General features: G+C 44.8%; 1 protein-coding gene across 2 annotated transcripts; it reads right to left on the bottom strand.

Moving 5' to 3' along the window:
• Window positions 1–3,594: 3,594 nt before the first annotated feature.
• On the bottom strand, window positions 3,595–19,218 carry LOC128832407 (cytochrome b-c1 complex subunit 7). 2 transcript variants are annotated; one of them, XM_054019765.1, is made up of 4 exons: window positions 19,134–19,218; window positions 13,882–13,953; window positions 11,585–11,751; window positions 3,595–4,248 (listed from the first exon to the last, which is right to left on the bottom strand). In XM_054019765.1, the coding sequence occupies exons 1-4, from the start codon at window positions 19,150–19,152 to the stop codon at window positions 4,171–4,173; spliced, it is 336 nt and encodes a 111-aa protein (XP_053875740.1). In that variant the 5' UTR covers window positions 19,153–19,218; the 3' UTR covers window positions 3,595–4,170. The 2 variants fall into 2 exon arrangements, with proteins under 2 accessions (XP_053875740.1, XP_053875741.1); XM_054019766.1 differs by lacking the exon at window positions 19,134–19,218 and adding an exon at window positions 18,577–18,693.
• Window positions 19,219–21,539: the final 2,321 nt, after the last annotated feature.

Genomic DNA, 21,539 nt, shown 5'->3' with positions numbered 1-21,539 from the left:
TAAGAATATAAATAAATAATTTAGTGCAGGCTTAGATCTTGCTGGGCATAAGTAAACTTGCACGTAGCTTGATTTAAGCACAAGGTTAAACTGTAAACAAGGGTGTGATAGGCTGTGTGCTGGAGATGGTGTTTTTGGGCTAGTTGAGAAAAGTAAACACGCTGAACTGATAAGCTTGAAGTACAGACACAGTAAGGATGCAAGTGATTGGTCCTTACCCCAGCCATATGATGTCCAAACCAATTAGATAGGAAAGATGTATATAAACTGTGCAGTGAGAGACATGATTTGGAATTGTGGTGGTATTACCCTGTACCTACCGCCCCATGTCTGGGCTTGGGCCCTGTGGGCATAGAACTGTTACATACATAAAGTAACATGAATGATGAGTGGGCATCAAATTCAGTTTTTGGATCTCAGAGAACTAGACAAAAGTACTTTCCCAGAACTTGACAATGGCTTCTGCATAAACAGAAAAGGTCTCAAAGGGAATCCCAACATTCAGCAGCTCCATTATGACAACCATGGATATTTTATCAAAATTCCTCAGGAGTTTATCTGTTTTAGTTTTCGTTAGGGTGGAAGTGGGATTTAAAACAAACATTTGTTTCCTGTTAAAGCAGTTTAAAATAATCCATTGTTTCTGGCTTTGCTGTTTCAAAATTTAGTTAAAGAAATTAATACAGGATTTCAAGTGAAGGGCAAGATGATTTAAGAGTGTGAAAATTGAATTCAAGTTAAATACCATTAAATGGCAGAACAGCATTAATTTAGATTACCTTAAATCAACACAATTTAATTGCAAGAAAATGAGAAACAAACCAACCACCTGTGAACACTTTGGTTTAAAGTAACTTGCCCAGGATTTCATAGCAACTCTGTAGCACAGGCAGGGATAGAATCCAATTTGCCAGGACAACATTCAACTGACTTAACCACAGGATCAGCACCTATCTTCCTATAATCCCCTGCCTCATTCACTACACACCTTCCAACTTCTACAACGAATGAGGCAAGGGTCCTGCAGACAGCAGCCTCATCATTACACGACCATGATTCGTCTCCAGAGCACCGAACCTGGGCATTGAATGAGGGATCTTGTGGAAAAATTGCATTTGATCATGCAATTGAAGATGCATAATACACACAAGGGGGCTGGACTAAGGTTCCAGGGGCAACCATAAAACTGATTTTCTAACTTTTGAATGCTTGACTTTGCAACCTTAGTATTCTTTAATTTTTTTTAAAATGTAATTTCCTAATTTTAAAACAAAAACTGAAAAAACCCAAATGGCCTCATGTAGAGCCATACTGATCCCCATCTTGGGTCACCAGCAACAAAGACCTCTACATTTGAGTTAGCTGAGTAACTGGTAGCAGTAGTAGGCTGTTCTCTGTGTGGACTACACATTACCACTGGTTTTCTCAGTTATTTGCTAACTGCAGAGGAACATAAACACTCAAGAATCCTGGATTAAATTCCAGGTTTTGGAGAAGAGTGTCTTTAAGTGGCTAAAGACCCTTCTGCTTCTAGGCTCCCAGACTGTCGGTTCCCCACCCCTCTTTGGCACTTGTTTTGTATCCTATCTTCCACTCCCAACAGCCCAGAACTTGGCCAAATTTACACACATTTTTATGGAGACAGCACAAAGGCACAACCCTCACAGCAATGCAACACATTTGCCAAATTTCAAATCATTACTCCACAGTAATGAAGGTAGTAGAGGTTCTCAACTAAATGACTAAAAGAATTTTTAAACAAGGGCAGAATGTGTTTTTTCCTCTAACATCAGACAGCTGAACCATTTTAGCTGAAACTTTCCAAAATACTTCAGCCTGAGGCAGACATACACAATGGAAAATTTCAGCCCAATGGATTAGTTTAACAAAGTAATAAGCAACTGAAAACAGGTTTATAATGGAAAGTCAACCTTAGCAATAGACAGTACAATCACCTCTGCTTAATATGGTTTCCTCCCAGCCACTCTCCCAGCATAGAACTTTATAAATTCAGTTTTCCCTGCCAAATAGCATTTACTTTGCTTCATTGTTTTAAGGCAGCTCAAAAGGCCTCCTCAGTTTTTTACAACATAAGTGTAGATTTTGTGAATGTTGCAGACATTTATTTATTTAAAGAGTCAGTGATTTCAAGTGTCCATTTTTAGGATCCAGTTTTCAGAGCGTGGGTGACTCAGCACTTTCTAAAAAGAGTCAGGCCACTTGAAGGTATCTCCCTTTGAGCACTCAAAGTCACCACTCACTTATGAAAACCTTAGCCTCCAATACTTTATGGACCAGTGGTAGGATTAAGATATTGCACTACCAAAGTCTAATAAAACTTTTCAATTAAATTGAGACTATTTAGACATCTATTTAACGTCCACCTACAAACACTTAAATTTAAAAAAAAAAAAAAAAAATTAGACCGTCAGAGCACCAATCCCACTTCTGAAACTCCCAGGAAAAGCAGACTAGACACTGCTGATACTTCAGACTTTTTTTTTTTTTTAAACCATTGATAAGCTTTCAGGTCTTTTTAGATGTTTATAAAAAGGCATGTCCATCTTTCATTTTCAGGTCTGTAACAACAGGAATGTTTTTAGTCATACATTTTACTATGACTTCAGGGAAGCAAGAAAAGAACTGGATCCTTTGTTGAAAGAATTTGTAAGGGGCTGTGGCAGATGGAATTGTGAAAGCAACTTTTTCCAAATTCCTAGTCTGAGATGATGGCCACCACCCATCAGCAAATTATGTGGACCACTTATACATCCATTTTTGAAATACCTAGCTCTTACATAGTGCTTTTCATCTATGGAGCTCAAAGCACTTTACAAAAAGAGCATGATCCCTATTTTACAGATGGGGAAACCAAGGCACAGAGGTAACGTGCCTTGCTGGAGGTCACACAACAGGCCAGCAGCAGAGCTTGGAAAAGAACCTAGGCCTCCCATGTCCCAGACCAGTGCTCTAGTCAGTAGGCCAAACTAATCCTACCACCACAAGACTTGGCTTGCTCCAAGTTTTCATAGTTAATTTGTTTTTACAGCATAATATGTAATCCTCTTAGCTTTGCCCTGCCTCCTTTTATCTTTCTGCAGATCAAACATGTGCTATTTCTTAGTGTCTGCATATCTTGCTACTATCTGGGCAAGACTTGTGCATGTCAACAAGGTTGCATGTGCATGGAATTTTGAGACAGCCTTTGGAGGAGGGGGGGGAAAAAAAACATGCAGGAAAGCATATGGTCCACTGTCAGGTTTTAATTTTAACACACCCACATTTGAGTTCCACCTCCTGTCTGAAGATACTTTCTCTGTGCCTAAACTGTTCATGTATTAAACACGTAGACATTTGTACTTGAGATCAGCAGCTTGCACAAAGACTTACTTTGGGCAGAGGGAGGAAGGAGGACAGATGCCATTTTTAAAATTAGTTTCTAGAAAGGATATCAGAGTAAGTCACTGTAACCCAGTAACACATGGTAAAATTTCAAGAATTTAGAATAAGAACCACACATTGTTACCAAAGACGACGACTATTCTAAAGCGTTGTTCAGCATTTAGTACATGAAGGGAGTGACTAGGACATTAATAAAACTGAGGCAATCATCTTTATTCTGTGATTAACAAATCACTCAAATTCCATTCCATTCCTGTAGTATTCCATGTGCTTGGGTGTACACACACAGTTACATAATGCTGTTGAATAAGCACTCAAGCATGCATCATAGTATTCCTGTCTCCAGGGAAGAGAGGCGATGAAGGGTATAAGCCTATCACTCCATGTATAAGTATCCCTTTTATAAATTAAATAGAGGAGCTGGCATAAACACCCAAAGACTTTTGCTTACCTACCCTCCCAGCTGCAGGAAGCAGCTGTACTATGACGAGTATGAATCAAGAGGCTGGAATGAAGACTACATATTCATGTGAGGATATGCAATGTATCTGATTGTAGGAAAGGTCTGAACACTGGTTTGTTATAATTTACAAAAAAGTTTCCAACTAGATTTTGTACTTTGACATGTTTATTTTAGTTGGACTGACAAATTCAGTGAACAAAATGTTTCTTCAGCCTCAGATTTTCTTCCCAACAGATTTTTATCATAACACTAAAATATTTGTTAGAAAGAAATGCAGCAGTTTACATGAAGCATCTCCCCAGCAGTTACTTCTTGTCCCACTCTTCTCTTTCAAGTCGTTCACGGATTACCTCTTTCAGATATGGTTCGAGATACTTTTTATCCTGAAACAGAACAGATTTTTTTTATTTTTAAAACATGCAAGAAATTTCCCATTAAGTGCAGCTCTAACTCTGCAAGTGTGACTGAAAATGGCACACGGGTTGTGTGTTTCTCAAATTCATATCAAACCTTGCCTACTTTAAGGGGCAAAGGATGAATTTTCTAGCTCCAATTTCTGCAAATTCAGCCTGTCATCTGATTGCCAAGCTGTGTTCTATCTTCTCATGCCTCATCATCATCAACAGGCCAAATCATGCTTTCATGTGCAGCCCCACCATCTCCAAGTTATGCCCTCTTGCAGGTCTTCCATAGCAAAAGTTCAGGAATTTTTCCAACTCATTGCTCAATACCCAAAGTGCTCTAGTGACATAGCCAAGCTTTGATCATCATCCTGCATTTTAGAGACCCTCTTCTTCACATGGTTTTAGCTATTTTATGGGTGAACTTGAGTTCCACATGATCAACAATTCAAAGGCCAATTAAAATGGTTGAACTAAGCTCTTGCTATTTTATCTGTAGAATAAAATTTCTTTGTATTTTAAAGCATTAAATGCCCTTCTTCCAATCCATTCCTTGAGCTGCAGCAGTAGTGTCCAAGAAATAGTTTCACAACTACATGCAACTGTTGTGAATCTGTTCAGCTATGTTTAGTCACTTGAGCAATCTATTATCTGTAGGATCCTATGGATTTAAAAATATATTAGTCTTGTCCATAAGCGATTCTAGTCTTCCTTTCTCCTATACCTCAAGTTATTTTTCCTTTGGATAGCTACTTCTCCAGTCAGTGCAACAGTGGTCAGTCTTGCACACCACCTTTCCAATACTGACAGTTTGCTTGAATCCCTTCTGTTCCTGAAAGAAGCTCCCAAACACTTAAAAGCAGGTCATGAAAGACCTGCCCATCTCAGATAAGAGTTGAAGATGCTGGATCTTAATGTTAGATTCCAAAGCCAGAAGGGACCATTGTGATCAATATCCTGCTGCAGACATTTGGGGGCATTTTTAAAAACCTTTTAAAGTCACACCAGCTTTAGGATAACTAACACTGGTTTCCTGGCCAATTTCTTGTTTTGAAACAAATTATCCTAACTAAACCATGCAACACAATGTTGTACAATGAACAACTCCTTTTTGTATTTTGTAAGTATGCCAGGTGATTTGGCTTCAACAATCAAGATTTTTATTCTTTTAGCCACCATATATCTCATACAGTACAGTTTAGGAGAAACTGTCTCATGAAATGTGGTACTTTCTTATACATAAAAGAAAAACCATGCAAAACATAACACCTTGCATACTTTTATAAAGTATCTTGCATTCATACAAGATACTTTATAAAACATTTTAATTTGCAGTTGCAGAAGTGCTAAGAATTATTAGACAAGTCACTGTTCTCCACTAAAGAGGAATGCAGACTTCTGTTAAAACACAGCAATAATACATAACTATAACTCCTGGGGGCATTCTGTGCCAAAAAATAAAAATTCTGCGCACAATATTTTAAAATTCTGCAAATTTTATTTATCAAAATAACACTACATAAATCACACCATTTCAATTATTTTGGTAATTTATTTCAAAATGTCAGCAAATATGCCTGTAACAATACAGATGCACACAAAAATTCCCCCAGGAGTAGAGAATTAAAGAAACCCCTATGACAACCCAGTTCCTGTTTCTCTGCCCCCTTCTCGCCCAGAGCCCAGCCGGGGGGGGCCGGGCACCCACAACTCCTCCCCCCAGGAGCCCAGCCATGGCGCCTCCCCCAGCCCAGACACTTGCCCTCTTTCTCCCCACCCCCCCCCTCCCCCCGAGACCAGGGATCCAGAGGGAGAAACAGCCTGATGCTTGGTCCCAGGCTTGCATGGAGTTTCCTGTGCGCTGTTGCCTCCTTCCCTCAGGGCATGCTGGAAATTGCAGCTGCCAGGAACCCTCTAGCTCCCTCCCCCAGGCAGCGTCTCTCCTATGTGTGAGCTAGGCTCTGCAGGGTCCAGCGGCCCCTAGTGGAGGCCAGCAGCACTGCAGCCCATTTCTGTGGGGGAAAGGAAATTCTGTGCGCACATTAATTTCTTCAAAAAGTACGAGGAGTACTTGTGGCACCTTAGAGACTAACACACTTGTTTGGGCATAAGCTTTCGTAGGCTAAAGCCCACTTCATCAGATGCATGCAGTGGAAAATACAGTAAGAGACGTACACACACACACCATGAAAAAAATGGGTGTTGCCATACCAACCCTAACGAGACTAATCAATTAAGGTGGGCTATTATCAGCAGGAGAAAAAAAAAAAACTTTTGTAGTGATAATCAGGATGGCCCATTTCAAACAGCTGACAAGAAGGTGTGAGTAACAGTGAAGGGAAAATTAGTATGGGGAAATAGTTTTTACTTTGTATAATGACCCATCCACTCCCAGTCCTTATTTAAGCCTAATTGAATGGTGTCCAGTTTGCAACAATGTTTCCTCAGCTCTCGTCCCCTAACGCCCCTACTCTACTTGCGCTACATTGACAACATCTTCATCATCTGGACCCATAGAAAAGAAGCCCTTGAGGAATTCCACCATGATTTCAACAATTTCCATCCCACCATCAACCTCAGCCTGGACCAGTCCACACAAGAGATCCACTTCCTGGACACTACAGTGGTAATAAGCGAAGGTCACATAACCACCATCCTATACCAGAAACCTACTGACCGCTATATTTACTTACATGGTTACAGCTTTCATCCAGACCATATCACACGATCCATTGTCTACAGCCAAGCTCTAAGATACAACTGCATTTGCTCCAATCCCTCAGACAGAGACAAACACCTACAAGATCTCTATCTAGCGTTCTTAAAACTACAATACCCACCTGCTGAAGTGAAGAAGCAAACAGACTGACAGAGCCAGAAGAATACCCAGAAGTCACCGACTAGAGGACAGGCTCAACAAAGAAAGTAACAGAACGCCACTAGCCATCACATTCAGCCCCCAACTAAAGCCTCTCCAGTGTATCATCAAGGATCTACATCCTATCCTGAAGGACGATCCCTCACTCTCAGAGATCTTGGGAGACAGGCCAGTCCTTGCTTACAGACAGCTCCCCAACCTGAAGCAAATACTCACCAGCAACCACACAACAAAATCACTAACCCAGGAACCTATCCTTGCAACAAAGCCCGTTGCCAACTCTGTCCACATATCTATTCAAGGGACACCATCATAGGACCTAATCACAGCCACCACACCTTCAGGGGCTCATTCACCTGCACATCTACCAATGTGATATATGCCATCATGTGCCAGCAATGCCCCTTTGCCATGTACATTGGCCAAACTGGACAGTCTCTATGCAAAAGAATAAATGGACACAAATCAGACATCAAGAATTATAACATTTAAAAACCAGTCGGAGAACACTTCAACCTCCCTGGTCACTCAATTACAAACCTAAAAGTCACCATTCTTAAAAAAAAAAAAAAAAAAAAAAAGCACACCTTCAAAAATAGACTCCAATGAGAAACTGCAGAACTGGAATTAATTTGCAAGCGATTAAATTAGGCTTGAATAAGGACTAAGACTTCAGTAACTCAGTCAGAGATTAGGGATCTATTACAGGTGGGTGAGGTTCTGTGGCCTGAAATGTGCAGGAGGTCAGACTAGATCGGGGTGGGCAAACTGTAGCCCAAGGGCCACATCTGGGAATAGAAATTGTATGGCGGACCATGAATGCTCAGAAAATTGGGGTTGGAGTGCAGGCTCTGGGGTGGGGCCAGAAATTAGGAGTTCAGGGTGCGGGAGGGAGCTCTGGGCTGGGATCGAGGGGTTTGGAGGGCAGGAGGGGGAAATCAGGGCTGGGGCAGGGAGTGGGAGAGGGGCGGGGGTGCAGGCTCTGGGCAGCGCTTACCTCAAGCAGCTCCCAGAAGCAGTGGCACATCCCTTCTCCAGCTCTTACACAGAGGCGCAGCCAGGCAGCTCTGCATGCTGCCTCGCCCGCAGGCACCATCCCTGCAGCTCCCATTGGAGTACTGGAGGGGGCCATTCCATGGCTTCTGGGAGCCAGGTGGAGTAGCCCCTGACCCTGCTCCCCATCTGCAGAGCCGGAGGGGAGCCATGTGGCTGCTTCTGGGAGCCGCGTGGAGCGGTGCCAACCCTGCTCCCCAGCTGCAGCAGGGTAAGCCCCAGACCTATGATATTAGAGTCTATGAGAACAGCCTTCTGCTGTCTGTCTGCTAATGTAGATGGTCCTAGAGGTCAAGCATGCAGCAGTGCTGAAAGCTCAGGATTCAAACCCTGATACACGATTGTGACGGATGTTACAGTTTCAACCAGAATTTGGGTTTAACCTTTCCTTTTAGAAAAGGCTAAAAAATTATACCGAAAATATATTAAAGAACAATAACTCAATCATTAGATCACATACTATCAGAATGCATGTGCACACAGGAGAGCAGAATTAAGGTTGTACAGCAAATGTAAATATGGCATTTTCAAATTTCAAGTGCTCGACTTTGCTACTCAAATGATTTCTGTTTACTGTATGTGATGACCATTCATTACATAGGCCGACTCTGCATCAGGATTCGGACTGCAGTGTCATATGCATAGCCATATATGAGCACCGCGACAATATCGTCATTGTCAGCGATGGATTACCGATATTAATATATATAATAATTAGAGTAGCTGGATTGCAATTTTCGAGCAGTTACACTGTAGTTAAGTTTTGATATCTATAATCACTATTAATCATGTAACAAGGAAGTTCACTACATGACAGATCACTAAATTCACACTCTGAATGCCCTAAGGAGGGCTGCACCAAAAAAAAAAAAAAAAAAAAAATCTGTGCACGATATTTTAAAATTGTGCAAGCTTTGTCAACAAATGCGGAAGCTCCAGCATGGCAGTGGGGAGCACAGGCCACTGGCTACACGGAGATGGGAGATCACCCTGCAGCTTCCCACCACCCACCCTGGGAATACAGACTTAGTGGTGATGCTGCACCTGACCCCAACACAGCACAAGGCCTAGGCCTGCCCCGTGCACTAAGTGTGGGGCAAGCTGGCTCAACCAGGCAGGATCCAAGTGTGGAAGGGGTCAGAGTCAGGGGATCCACATGAAGGGTGAGAGGATTCTGTGTGGGACAATCTGGGTCTAGGCCAGAGGTGAGCAAACTACGGCCCACTGGCCACATCCAGCCCACGGGACCGTCCTGCCCAGCCCCTGAGCTCCTGGCTGGGGAGGCTAGTCCCCGGCCCCTCCTCCTCTATCTCCTCTCCCCCGCAGTCTCAGCGCGCTGTGCTGCCAGCACTCTGGGTGGGGGTGGCAGTCAGGGGACAGAGAGCAGTTGGATGGGGTGGCGGTCAGGGGATGGGGGAACAGTGGGCGATTGGATAGGCGTGGGATTCGGGGGGGGGCTGTCAGGGGGCAGGAGTGTGGATAGGGGTCAGGGCAGTCAGGGGACAGGGAGCAAGGAGGGTTGGATAGGGGTCCTGGGAGGGGGTGGTCAGGGGGCAAGGAGCAATGGGGGTTAGATGGGTCAGGGGTTCTGAGGGAGGCAGTCAGGGGGCGGGGGCCAGGCTGTTTGGGGGAGGCACAGCCCTCCCTACCTGGCCCGCCATACAGTTTCACAACCCCGATATAGCCCTCGGGCCAAAAAATTTACCCACCCCTGGTCTAAGTAGTTCAGTGGGGAGATGGGGGGGAAGGGGAGGGGATCTGGATGCACAGAGGCTCGTTGGGGGGGCTCCAGGGGCAATGGGACTCTGCAGGAACTTCCAGGTGAAAGTGGCTGGGGCTCAACGAGAGTTCTGGGTACAGCTAATTGGGGGTCAGTGGCTTGGGGGTCTGGATGTGGTGGCTCAGGGTGGTGGGGCTCATCAGGGTAGGGGTTTGAGTGCCGGAAGCTCCGTGGGAGGTGGTCTGGGTGCAGGGGTTGGGGTCCAGAGGCAGGGGTGGAGGTTTGGATATGGAGGGTTAGGGGGTTCTGGATGTACAGGGTGTCGCTTGGTGGGAGAGTCTGGATAGAGGAGATCCAGATGCATGGGGGTTGGGCAGATGGGGGAGCAGCTCCCCATCCAGTGACCCCTCCCCCAGCAGCTGAGGAGCAATGGGGGCAAGAAGCAGGGGAGGATGCTGAGCTTCCTGCAGCTGGGTGAGGTTTCTGGGGGTGGGTCTGACACAGCCCCAGACACTTCTTGCAGGGGAAGAGGAAGTCCCATCCTCTCCTGCCTCCAAGCCCAGCGGGAGCTAGCCACTGATCCTGGCTCAGGGTAGGATCTGCTGGCTGGAGTGTCCCCAGCCCTGCAGTAATTTACCTCTCCACCAGTTGCTCCAGGTGCCTGAAACGATGCACTTGTGCAGCTAGGGAATGGTGTGCGACTGCTCTTGCAGCTTCCCTTTGGCTTCCTTGTCAGAAAGTCATTTTTCTGCAGGGAAGCAAAGAAATCTGCAGGGGACATGAATTCTGTGCACGCACAGTGGCGCAAAATTCCCCCAACAGTAACTTAGTATAACCTTCCAGTTACATGAATGAGAGTCAACTGCATACAGCAAAGTGTCACAGCACTGCTAGACTAAGTGTGACACATTTAAGACACTTAAAAGGAAAGAAAGTTCTATGGTAATCAGATATTTTAGTCATACATAGGTATGAATTTTTTAAAGAGTTATTTACTTTACAACTGGAATCTCTCACATTACATTGGAGTTCTCCTTTAAACAATTTCCCCCCCTCCCAATGTCCCTATTTTAAGAATAAAATCTTTGGTTCAGAATAGCATTCTGCAAAATTAAAGGGGTTTATCAAAAAAAAAAAAAATCAAGGTATGCTCATGTTATCTGGAGATTTTTACAAAATACAACATTAGGCCTTGTTTGGAAGATGGCATTTTCTAACTGCACAGCAGTAAATATTCCATGTTTATAATTGCCGTTAAGGATACTCAAGCTTCTAAGTAGAGTGTTGTAAATGGAACTTCCATTTATAAAAGATACAAAATTGTATTACACTGACCAAAAATACTGTTCATTAAATGCACCCTGTAAGATACAAGTGAAAATTTTAAGTATCTCACAAAGATTTATACACTTGCTCAACTTTACGCATGTGAGTATTCTATAGACTTCACTGGGACTGTGCACACATATGAAATTAAACACATGGAAGTCTTTTCAGGATCAAGGCTTAGTAGGCTGTCTTCTGTCCAATAAGAATTCATTGTTTTCATTTAATAGGACATAGCCAAACTTGTCTACAAGGACTGTATTCACATAAATGTAAGAAAAACATTTAAAGATGAAAACAGATAAATTGCCCATATTAAAAAAAAATGAATGTACACGTACCTCTTCATATTTCACCCATTGTTCTTCAGGAAGAATTTGTTGTTTCATACTCAAATCAAGGGCTCTCTTGATGCGAAATAGTCGTTCATTATAAACATTTTCTGGAAGCCTCTTCAGCGCTGCTTTTACATCATCATTTTCATATAGGGTATCATCTCGCATTAATCCTGTAACAGTAACATTTTTCAATATCATTGAGTTGCCAGTCCTAGTGTTAATAGCTGTCAAAATCTTAGTTTTAGTAATATTTAATGGAAATCATTTTTCTACAAAGCAGGTTATTAAACACTGGCACACACACATTATATATATACACACACACACACACACGAATTGTAATTGTGTTTTCTTTTCATAAGAATGAACAGGAAGAAGAAAAAAATTAGCCCAATGAAGAAAATCACTGAAGTCCATTAGTATGTAGTGTCTTTCCCTCTACAGTGACCTTGTGTCTTCCTACTTAGTAATTTAACTTATCTTTTAAAGACCTGCTGTTCCTGAACTATGTTGTATTAAAGATTTTTCTGGACTTCATTTACTAAACAGGAAGCCACAAGGTCACTGTAGAAGGAAAGACACTACACACACAGATCATAACAAAAAAGCAGCATTTCATGTTGATTCAATTATTCCCTTCAGAGTGCAAACTTGGAGTTTGTAAGATCTCATCCCATAAGGGGTCATAGTACCCAATATTTCTAGGTTGATGCGTTATGAAAGAGAGCAGAGGATGCTTCAGCAAGCAGCATGACAAGCCGATCAGTTTTAATAAGGAGAAGACTGACCAAAAGAATCAAGCAGAAATATCCCCTCCTCCAAAAACCATCAATCCTTGACAGTCTCAATACTGTGAGCAGCAATGATCCCTTGCTGCTACATAGAAAATAAATGAGGCAGGACAAAGTTGTTCACTTTCAAGGCAGAAAGTACTCCATCTATACTCTATAAATGACTACAGTTTTAATCCTAATTGAGAGTTCCTCAAGGTAATATTTAGCTACTGCATCCAAGAAGACTGGGTATTTCTTGTCTGCTTCAGTAATGTTACAGCAGTGTATAAATCAGTACAGTTTATTAAACTACTAAACAGGGTCTACATAGTTTAATGGATTGCTAATGAGATATAGGGTCTCTTCTATAGATTATCAGTTCAAAATGAGCCCAAGTATCATTGCCATCTGATGGGTGTTTGGTGACCAATATGAAATGAGATATCCCACTCCAGTTCCTACTGGACATACGTCCACCATTAAAAAATACCAGCAAAACTAGTAGGAATATCTGTTAATAGTTTCAGCAGAAGTGATGAACAGGCCTAAAAACTCTGAACAAACATCTCACTCCTAGAGGGAAAACAGCAACGGTACAGGAGAGAGCTGGTACAGCCACTCTGTCTTTTCTGTGGATAAATAGACAACTTACTGTAACTTTTACAATTAAACTGACTCAATGTCAAAAAGAAGGCCATTAACTTGTGACTATGCAGATTCCCTTTTATCAGTGAATAAACATAACCAGCCATTCAGAAACTAGATTAGTTGGTACACAGTTCATATGGACTAATGCTGAACAAATGTAAGGAAATGCTATCAAGGCAAGGTCCTGATTTTATGCATGAAAGAAATGTTGTAAAGCTGTTTCCTCATAAGCACTGGAGAAGCACATCATCTGCATAACATTTTCTTTCAACTTCCTTTCCTATTTCTACAGTTCATAACACCATAACTACGTACTCCAAGTGAGTTGTAGTTAATTCTTAAGAGCATGTTTCCAGCTTCTGTTGCTTTGTTTTTCGGGGAATCTTGTTGTGGTCAGATCTAGGTCTCATGGATAAACTCTTGGTGATCTCAAGCATCAACAGGACTCAGATCAGAGCCTTCAAGAGGTGAACTTTACAGTAAGATCTGAAAATAATGACGATTGGACTCTTGATAGCCTTTGGGACAGGTTTCCAGATCATTGGGGCTATTTTTGTGAAACTTCTTGCTCCAGCACCCTTCAGTTTATACTTGGGCTCTTAGTTGTAGAGAAGCAAGTTATAGCAGCTACCATAATACATTGCAGAAGAGGCAGATTGTTCATCATTAGTTAGCAAGTATCAGTACTCAAGCTATTACAAACATTTTCACAACTGCAATAGAAGGATGTGGCTAACATTGATACACAAGATGGGCTTTAAATTGAATACAAATACATTAGTTTTGAAATTAACTTTAAAAATCTAGAACGGTTCTTTACACAGGCAATGGATGCACACAAATGTTCGCTGTTTTCAACTCTTAAATTAAGACACCTACCAAGTTTGTTGAATCCAGCTGCGTTGTAATACCATTTGCGAAAGCCTTCTAACAGTCGACCACTTGCTGAAACTGAAAGCGATCTCTATTAGTTCAGGAGTAAGACAAAACTTAACACAAGCAGCACTAGTTAAAATATCTCTGAAGACTTATATGCCAGCTTTCAACGTACACCATTTGTCTAGCTACTACTGAGACACACAAGCTCGTGAACATTATAGCATAACTAAAACTGGCAATTAGACATCATTTTAGAGCATTGATAAAGAAATTTAGTTGAGTTTTTACAAGCCACTTTAAGATCACAAACTAAGATTTCTATGTTAAAGAGAACCTAGACCAGTTTAAGTGATGTTTAGTAGAGAACAAAAGAAATTATTTTCAGTGTTTAATAAAATTGGGCACCCATTGCTCCCCATGAGCCCAAAAGTATATCAAGCTCCAGAATGGAAATTGACAGCCTCAGATTTCACCGGGAAAAGGAACAACAGATAAATATTAACTTAAGTTTTGCTTAACAGAGTTTGGGGGAGGGGAGGATTTTTGCACGAAGTTAACATTGCACAATACAAGAAGAAAATGATTAAGTGAGGCACAGGTGGAAAAATACTTGTACTGATCCAACAGCAAGCTTCTTTAGAACTCTATTTCTACACTGTTTGTTACAGCTTTTTATACTACCCTCATCACTGAGCACCTTCCAGTAGTGCATTAAGCATTTACTAACATCTGTCATGTTTGTTCTCATCCTCCTCTGAGAGGCGCCTACAGTGGAGCGTCTTATTTTGGTAGGCTTGTTTTTTTTTCCTTTTTGTTCCTGAGCTAGTAATCAAAAAGAACACTAACAGGGATCACAATAAGTGATATTATAGGATAGTTTTACATACTATACCTGTATCTCATTTACATACATTACTCCATCTCTCTGGCCTTGCTCAGTGAAAAGAATTTAGTGCTTAAATAGACACTATCAACTTGAAATTTAGTCAGTTACACAAAAGGAATTAAAAAGAGGTTCAGGTACTACATCACCCCTGACACTGCAAATTTTTGTGATTTTACAATCACACTTGCACATTATTCCTAGAAGAATCCTAAATATAGCATGGCAATAGAGAGGTTTCCAAGGAAGTTAATTTTGTGTGGGATAGGCAAAAAAGGAGAGAAAAAATGCTGATGAGTGCCTTAAAATACATGAAACATATGTTGCAGAGAGTATGAATGAGCAGTTTTGAAGAAACCATGAATAATAGAAAGATAGCAGGTGTACTATGGCAGTTAACCAGAGGAGTTCACCAGCAAAGGAAGACAGAGCAATAAGGTGATTTCCCCCCATTCACACACACTCTCCCAAGTTTAACCTCAGGTACTCTACAAGGAAGAACCCACAATGGAAGGAAAACAATGGGTCATCAACTCCACTGCTAACTGTTTCTCTTCCTGTACTCGTAAGTCCTGGCCAGACATGCATCCGGACCCTGGAGGCTTCTACTCAGGTCCTGCTCTTGATCTGCTGAGAATGCAGCCTGCATATCCCTGCTAACAAAAGCCAGGCAGGGAAATCCAGCGTGAGGTGTGTCTGTTGGTGGACTTTCTCACAAAGCATGACACACCCAGGAGGAGGTGATTTGTCTGTGTAGCATCTAGGAGCACAAGGACATCAACAGGATGCTCATGAAAACATCAAGAATGGAGGATGCTAGCTGACTGGAGAAGATTCCAGCCCTACCAAAGGAGGAAGGGGAGCTGGCTGCTGGCCACATCACGCAGTAGACAGTGCTCAACTCTCCACTTGCGTCCCCTGTCAATCAAGGTCAAGAACCAGTATGCTGTACTGGCAACATGACAAGAGGAGCAGATACCAATGACTGAAGGAAAGGAGCCACCTGCTCCCAAGGCTGGAAGGCTCACAGCCACCACACCCAAAAGAAGGAAACAAAAGGTGGTGGTGATTGGGGACTCATTTCGGAAGAGGATGGAGGCATCCGTCTACTGACACGACTCAACATCCCAGAAGGAGCACTGTCTGTAGCCCACATCTCAGATGCTATGGAAAGGTTGCCAAGGTTCATCCATCCTTCTGATCACTACCTCATGCTTCTCATTCACATGGGTACTGATACCACAGGTATGACCCTGAAAAGATCAGCACTGACTACTGGGCTCTGGGAGCAAAGGTGAAGGAGTCAGAGTTGCAGATTGAGGGTAAAGGGCACAGTCAGGGACATGTGTATGTTGAAGATGAATGCATGGCTGTGCAATGTTGAAAGGAGGGCTTTGGCTTCCTCAACCATGGGATGTTGTTCAGGAAAGGAGGACTGGTAGGAAGAGATAAGGTTCACCTGACCAGGAAGGGGAAGAGCATTTGTGTGCACTGACTTGACAACCTAATGAGGAGGGGTTTAAACTAGGTTCGAAGGGGACCCATGACAGAAGCCCACCGGTAGGTACAAAAATGAATCCTACCAGAAGTGGAAACAGACAAATTTCTAAAAATGCGTACAAAAGAATAGCACAACAAAATGAGAAAGGCTAAGGCACAAAATGAGTTACAGCTAGCAAGGGACATAAAAGGCAATAAGAAGAGGCTGTTAATATATTTACAGAACAAGAGAAAGTCAGGAAAGTGTGGGTCCACTACTTAGTAGGGAAGGAGGGCTAGTAACAGATGACATCCGGAAGGCTGACGTGTTGAATGCCTATTTTGCTTCACTCCTCACTAGGAAATCATGACCAGATGCTTAACACAATTAGTATTAACAAGGAGGAAGGAACACAAACCAGATTTAAAAAAAAAAAAAAAAAAAAAAAAACAGAACAAGTTAAAGAATATTTAAATAAGTTAGATATAATTAAGTCAGCAGCACCTGACAAAATTCACCCTAAAGTACTTCAGGAACTAGCTGAAACAACCTAAGAAGATTCGAGAACCCTGGAGAACAGATGAGGTTCCAGAGGACTGGAGAAGGGCAAACACATTACCTATCTTTAAAAGGGGGAACAAAGAGGACCCAAGGAATTCTAGACCAGTCAGCTTAAATTTGATACGGTGCCTGAAAAGATAAAAGATAACAATCCATTTGTAAGCATCAGGATAATAGGGTTATTAGTAATAATCGTGATCAAATCATGCCAAACCAAACTGCCGTATATACTCGTTCATTAGCTCATGGTAAGGTAAAAATAGCAAAAGCTGTATGACCCTTTCATAAGCCGACCCTGTATTTCAGGGGTTGGCAAACTTTGGCTCCTGGCCGTCAGGGTAAGCCGCTGGCGGGTCGGGATGTTTTGTTTACTTGGAGCATCTGCAGGCATGGAGCCCCTCAGCTCCCTGTGGCCGCGGTTCGCCGTTCCCAGCCAACGGGAGCTGCAGGAAGTGGTGCCACTTCCACAGCCACGGGGAGCTGAGGGGCTCCATGCCTGCAGATGCTTCAACTAAACAAAACGACAATGTATTAGATATTCAATTCAATGATTCCAGAGTTTAAAATCATCAAATTTTCGTGTAGACCCATTTATAAGCCAACCCCCGCTCTTTGATGCATCACTTTTTTACCAAAAATATTCAGCTTATGAACGAGTATATACAGTCATTTCCTCCTTTGATAGGATTACTGGCCTAAATGATGAGGGAGAAGCTATAGTTGTGATACATGTTGATTTTAGTAAGGCTTTTTTGACATATTGCCACATGATTTTTTATTAGCAAACTAGGGAAATGTGATTAGATGATACTACTATAAGGTGGGTACACAACTGATTCAAAGATTGTACTCAAAATGGTTTGCGGTCGAACTGGGAGAACATATCTAGTGGTCCTTTTCAGGGGTCGCTCCAGGGTCTGATACTATTAAACATTTTCATTAATGTCTCGGATAATGGAATGGACAGTATGCTTATAAAGTATTTAGATAATAGCAAGCTCGGAGGGGTTGGTAGCTCTCTAGAGGACAGGATTAGAATTCAAAGTGACTTTGACAAATAGGAGAATTGGTCTGAAATCAACCAAATGAAATTCCAGACAAGCACAAAATTCTACACTCAGGGAGGAATCAAATACACAACTATAAAATGGGGAATATCTGGCTTGGCAGTAGTACTGCTGAAAAAGACTGGGGATTATAATGGATCACATATTGAATACAAGTCAACAGTGTGATTCAGCTGCAAAAAAGCTAACATTCTGGGGTGTATTAACAGGAGTGTCATACGTAAGAAAAGGGAGGCAATTGTCTTGCTCTACTTGACACTAGTGAGGCCCCAGCAGGAGTACTGCATCCAGTTCTGGGCACCATGCATCAAAGAAGATGATGTAGACAAACTGGAGACAGTCCAGAAGATGGCACCAAAAATGATAAAAGATCTAGAAAATGTGATCTACAGTATAAGGAAAGGTTTAAATGGCTGAGCAGGGTTAGTCTTGAGAGAACCCCAACAGGAGGGGGAAAAAGGGGACCTGATAGTCTTCAAATATGTTAAAGGCTGTTATAAAGAGACAGTGATCAATTGTTTTTCATGTCCACTGAAGACAGGAGCCGTAGTAATGGGCTTAATCCACAGCAAGGGAGATTTAGGTTAGACATTAGGAAAATCTTTTTAACTATAAGGATAATTAAATTCTGGATAGCTTCCAAAACAAGTTGGGAAACCACTGTCCCTGGAAGTTTTTAAGGATAGATTAGAGTTGACAAATACCTCTCTAGGATGGTCTAGGACTCTAGGTATACTTGGTCCAGCCTCAGTGCAGGGGATGGACTAGATGAGCTTTCCAGGTCCCTTCCAGCCCTACATTTCTGACTGTATATGAAAACACTGTACAAAACAGAAACTTATATGAGGAAGGGATGAACTAAGTGCATTAGGTCAGCCACCCAACACCAAGACTATTAAACCATCTCACAAATACCTCTGAAAAAGCAAGTTACCCAAACTTCACAAAGAAGCAAAACATTACAGAACTGAATTTACTTTGAGTCCCAATTCCCCAGTCTAACTCCCCGCGCACACTGAATTCCCAGCTGGAGCCCCTTGTACCCCCCCGTCTGGCTCCGCCTGCCCGCACTGAGCTGCCCCCGCTGAGCCGTTTGCTTCGGGCTGATGGGGCCAGGCGCAGAGAGAAAGGGGCCTCTCCCCCACCCTCTGGCACAACGGCGCACGGAGCCCGGCATTGCCATCTCCCCAGGCTCACCCGAGCCCAGGAGACCCAAAGGCCGGAAAGGACACACAACTCGCAAAGGCCACCGACTCCTCACCTGGTGCCCTCGCCGCCATCTTGACCTCAAAAAGAAGCGCAGGCTTCTGGGTAAACTACCGCTTCCCCGCGTCACGTGACCCGTACGGGCTCTTTTCCGTTTGCGCAATGCGCATGCGCTCCGTGCGGCACGTAACGTAACTCGTGCCCGCTGCGCCGAGGGGGGGCGAGGCGGGTAGAGGAGCTGGGGCTGCGTCTTGTGGCAGAGCGCAGAGCTCCCGGCTGGGCCTCGCCCCCGAGGAGGCAAGCGGGGGGTTCCCCAGGGCTACTGCGATCCCACTAGCTCCCCGCTACGCACCGCGGCCCCCGCCCGGCGGCGCTGCTACCCCCGGCTGTGGGCGCGACCCCGGGGGTGCCCGGCGGCTCGGCAGTGCCCAGCGCTGCCCCAACGAAGTGCAGCACCAAACTCCCCCCCCCCCCCCGCCCGCTGCTCCCTCTCCCCGCTAGCGGGCCTGGGAGGCGCCGCCCTGGGCACAGCAGAGGCGCGCGAGGAGGCAGCGCTGGGGGGGGTGACCCGGGGCGCGTCACTCATCCGCGCGCAGGAGCCGCTTCGGTGGCTCGTTCCTTCGGCCCGGTTCCGCGCTCCCGCAAGCGGGGCAGGCTGTAGCCAAGCGCGCGCCAGCGCAAGGCGCTGTACATATTCTCACCGGGTGCTGTACTGCAGCAGCACTTAGGTGACCAGCCTCGGTCAGGACTAGGCACCACCCCAACAGAGCGAGAGCCGGTCCCTGCCCCAAAGAGCTTACAATTTAAGTAGGCCAAACAGACTGAATTTGATTGATCTACTGTCAGGGCCGGATTAACTTTTAACTTTGTGGGCCTGGCGCCAAACATATTTATGGGCCCCGATGGGGTAAGGTGCAGGGGGGCGGGATGGTCAGTCTCCAGAGGGGAGGGGGGCTGGGGCAATGAGGGACAGCGCAGCGGGAGCAGCTCCGCTCTGCGCAGCCCAGGAGGCGGGCTCTGTTTACAAAGCTGCAGCTGCCAGACGCACAGTAGCCTGCCCAGCCCTGTGTTGCCAGCACACCCCTTCCCCTTGAGGGCAGGCCCCCACCACACTACTCCCGTACCCAGTGCCTCACCTTTATGCCCAGGGCCCCCTCCCCCAGAAACCTCCACCACAGAGCTCTATGCCCAGCCCCCACCTCCCCTGCTGGCCTCCCCCCACAGCTGCACAGCACCCTGCACACGACACTGCTCGCCCAGTGCCCGCCACCCATAGACCTCTCCACTGCCCACCACCTTCCTCACGGTCCCACCATCACAGCTGCCCAGCACCTCATATTCCTGAGGGGATTCTGCAAAAAATTAAAAATTCTGTGCATAATATTTTAAAATTCTGCTAATTTTATTTGTCAATAATTAAATGTGGAGGCTCCAACATGGCAGTGGGGAGCAGAGGCCACTGGTTGCATGGAGGTGGGAGCTTACCCTGCAGCCTCTCCCCACCCCAGGACAGGGACTCGGCAGTGGGGCTGTACCCGACCCTGATACAGTGCAAGGGCCTCCCCAAGAAATACTGTAGAGCCCTGCCCCCCTGTGCCAGGCACACCAGGTGTGGGTAAGCAGGCTCAGCCCGGCAGCAGGATCCAAGTGCAAAGGGACTTAGTGTGGAGGATCCAGATGGGGGTAAGAGAGTTCTCTGTGGGGCAATTTGGGTGCACAGAAGCTCATTGGGGGATTCCAGGTGCAGGGGTAATGGGACTGCAGGGGATCCAGCTGAAGGTGTTTGGGGCTCAGCAGAGCGGGTCTAGGTGCAGAGGAGGTGGGGTTCATTTGGGTAGGGGTGCAGGTGGTTGGAGCTCAATGGGGAGGGTGTCTGGGGGAGGCTCATTGGTGTGGTACAGATGCAGGGGAGGTGGGGCTAGTCAGGGTGAGGGTTCGATGGGCCTGCTTAACAGGGGAGCCCCAGCTTCTGCCAAGGGGATGCCGCATGCTCGGCTCCAGCTTCCCCCCTGCCCCCGATTTCCCCATCCCCTTTTCTTCCCAATCCCATGCCTGTTATTCACCGCTCCATCTCCTCCCCATGCTTTGGGGGCATGGAGGAACCACCCCCCCCAGCATGAGCTGGGCGGCAGGAAGTGGAGCGACCTGGCCCCAGCCCACTCTGATCTGCTCCCTTGGCTCCAAGACTTTGGGGGTGGGGGGAACTGCCCCCTAGCACTCACCAGTGGGGGCAGGGCTGGGAAGAGGTGGGGCAGAGGCAGCTTTCCTGGCCGGCTCCGTTGGCTGGGGCCCCTTCTGACTCTGGGCCCAGTGCCATGGCGCCACTGGTGCCATGGTAAACCTGATACTGTCTACTGCCAAAAACCCACAGAGTGAAGAACGGTGCAGTATGGATACACTGCACAGCAGGGAGACCTTGTTAGTTTTGTGTCTTGCCCCTCTCATGCCAAGACATGCGGAG

This window comes from Malaclemys terrapin, chromosome 2 (genome assembly GCF_027887155.1).
Source record: "Malaclemys terrapin pileata isolate rMalTer1 chromosome 2, rMalTer1.hap1, whole genome shotgun sequence".
Taxonomy (NCBI): Eukaryota; Metazoa; Chordata; order Testudines; family Emydidae; genus Malaclemys; species Malaclemys terrapin.
This window is presented reverse-complemented; position numbering and strand designations above follow the sequence as displayed.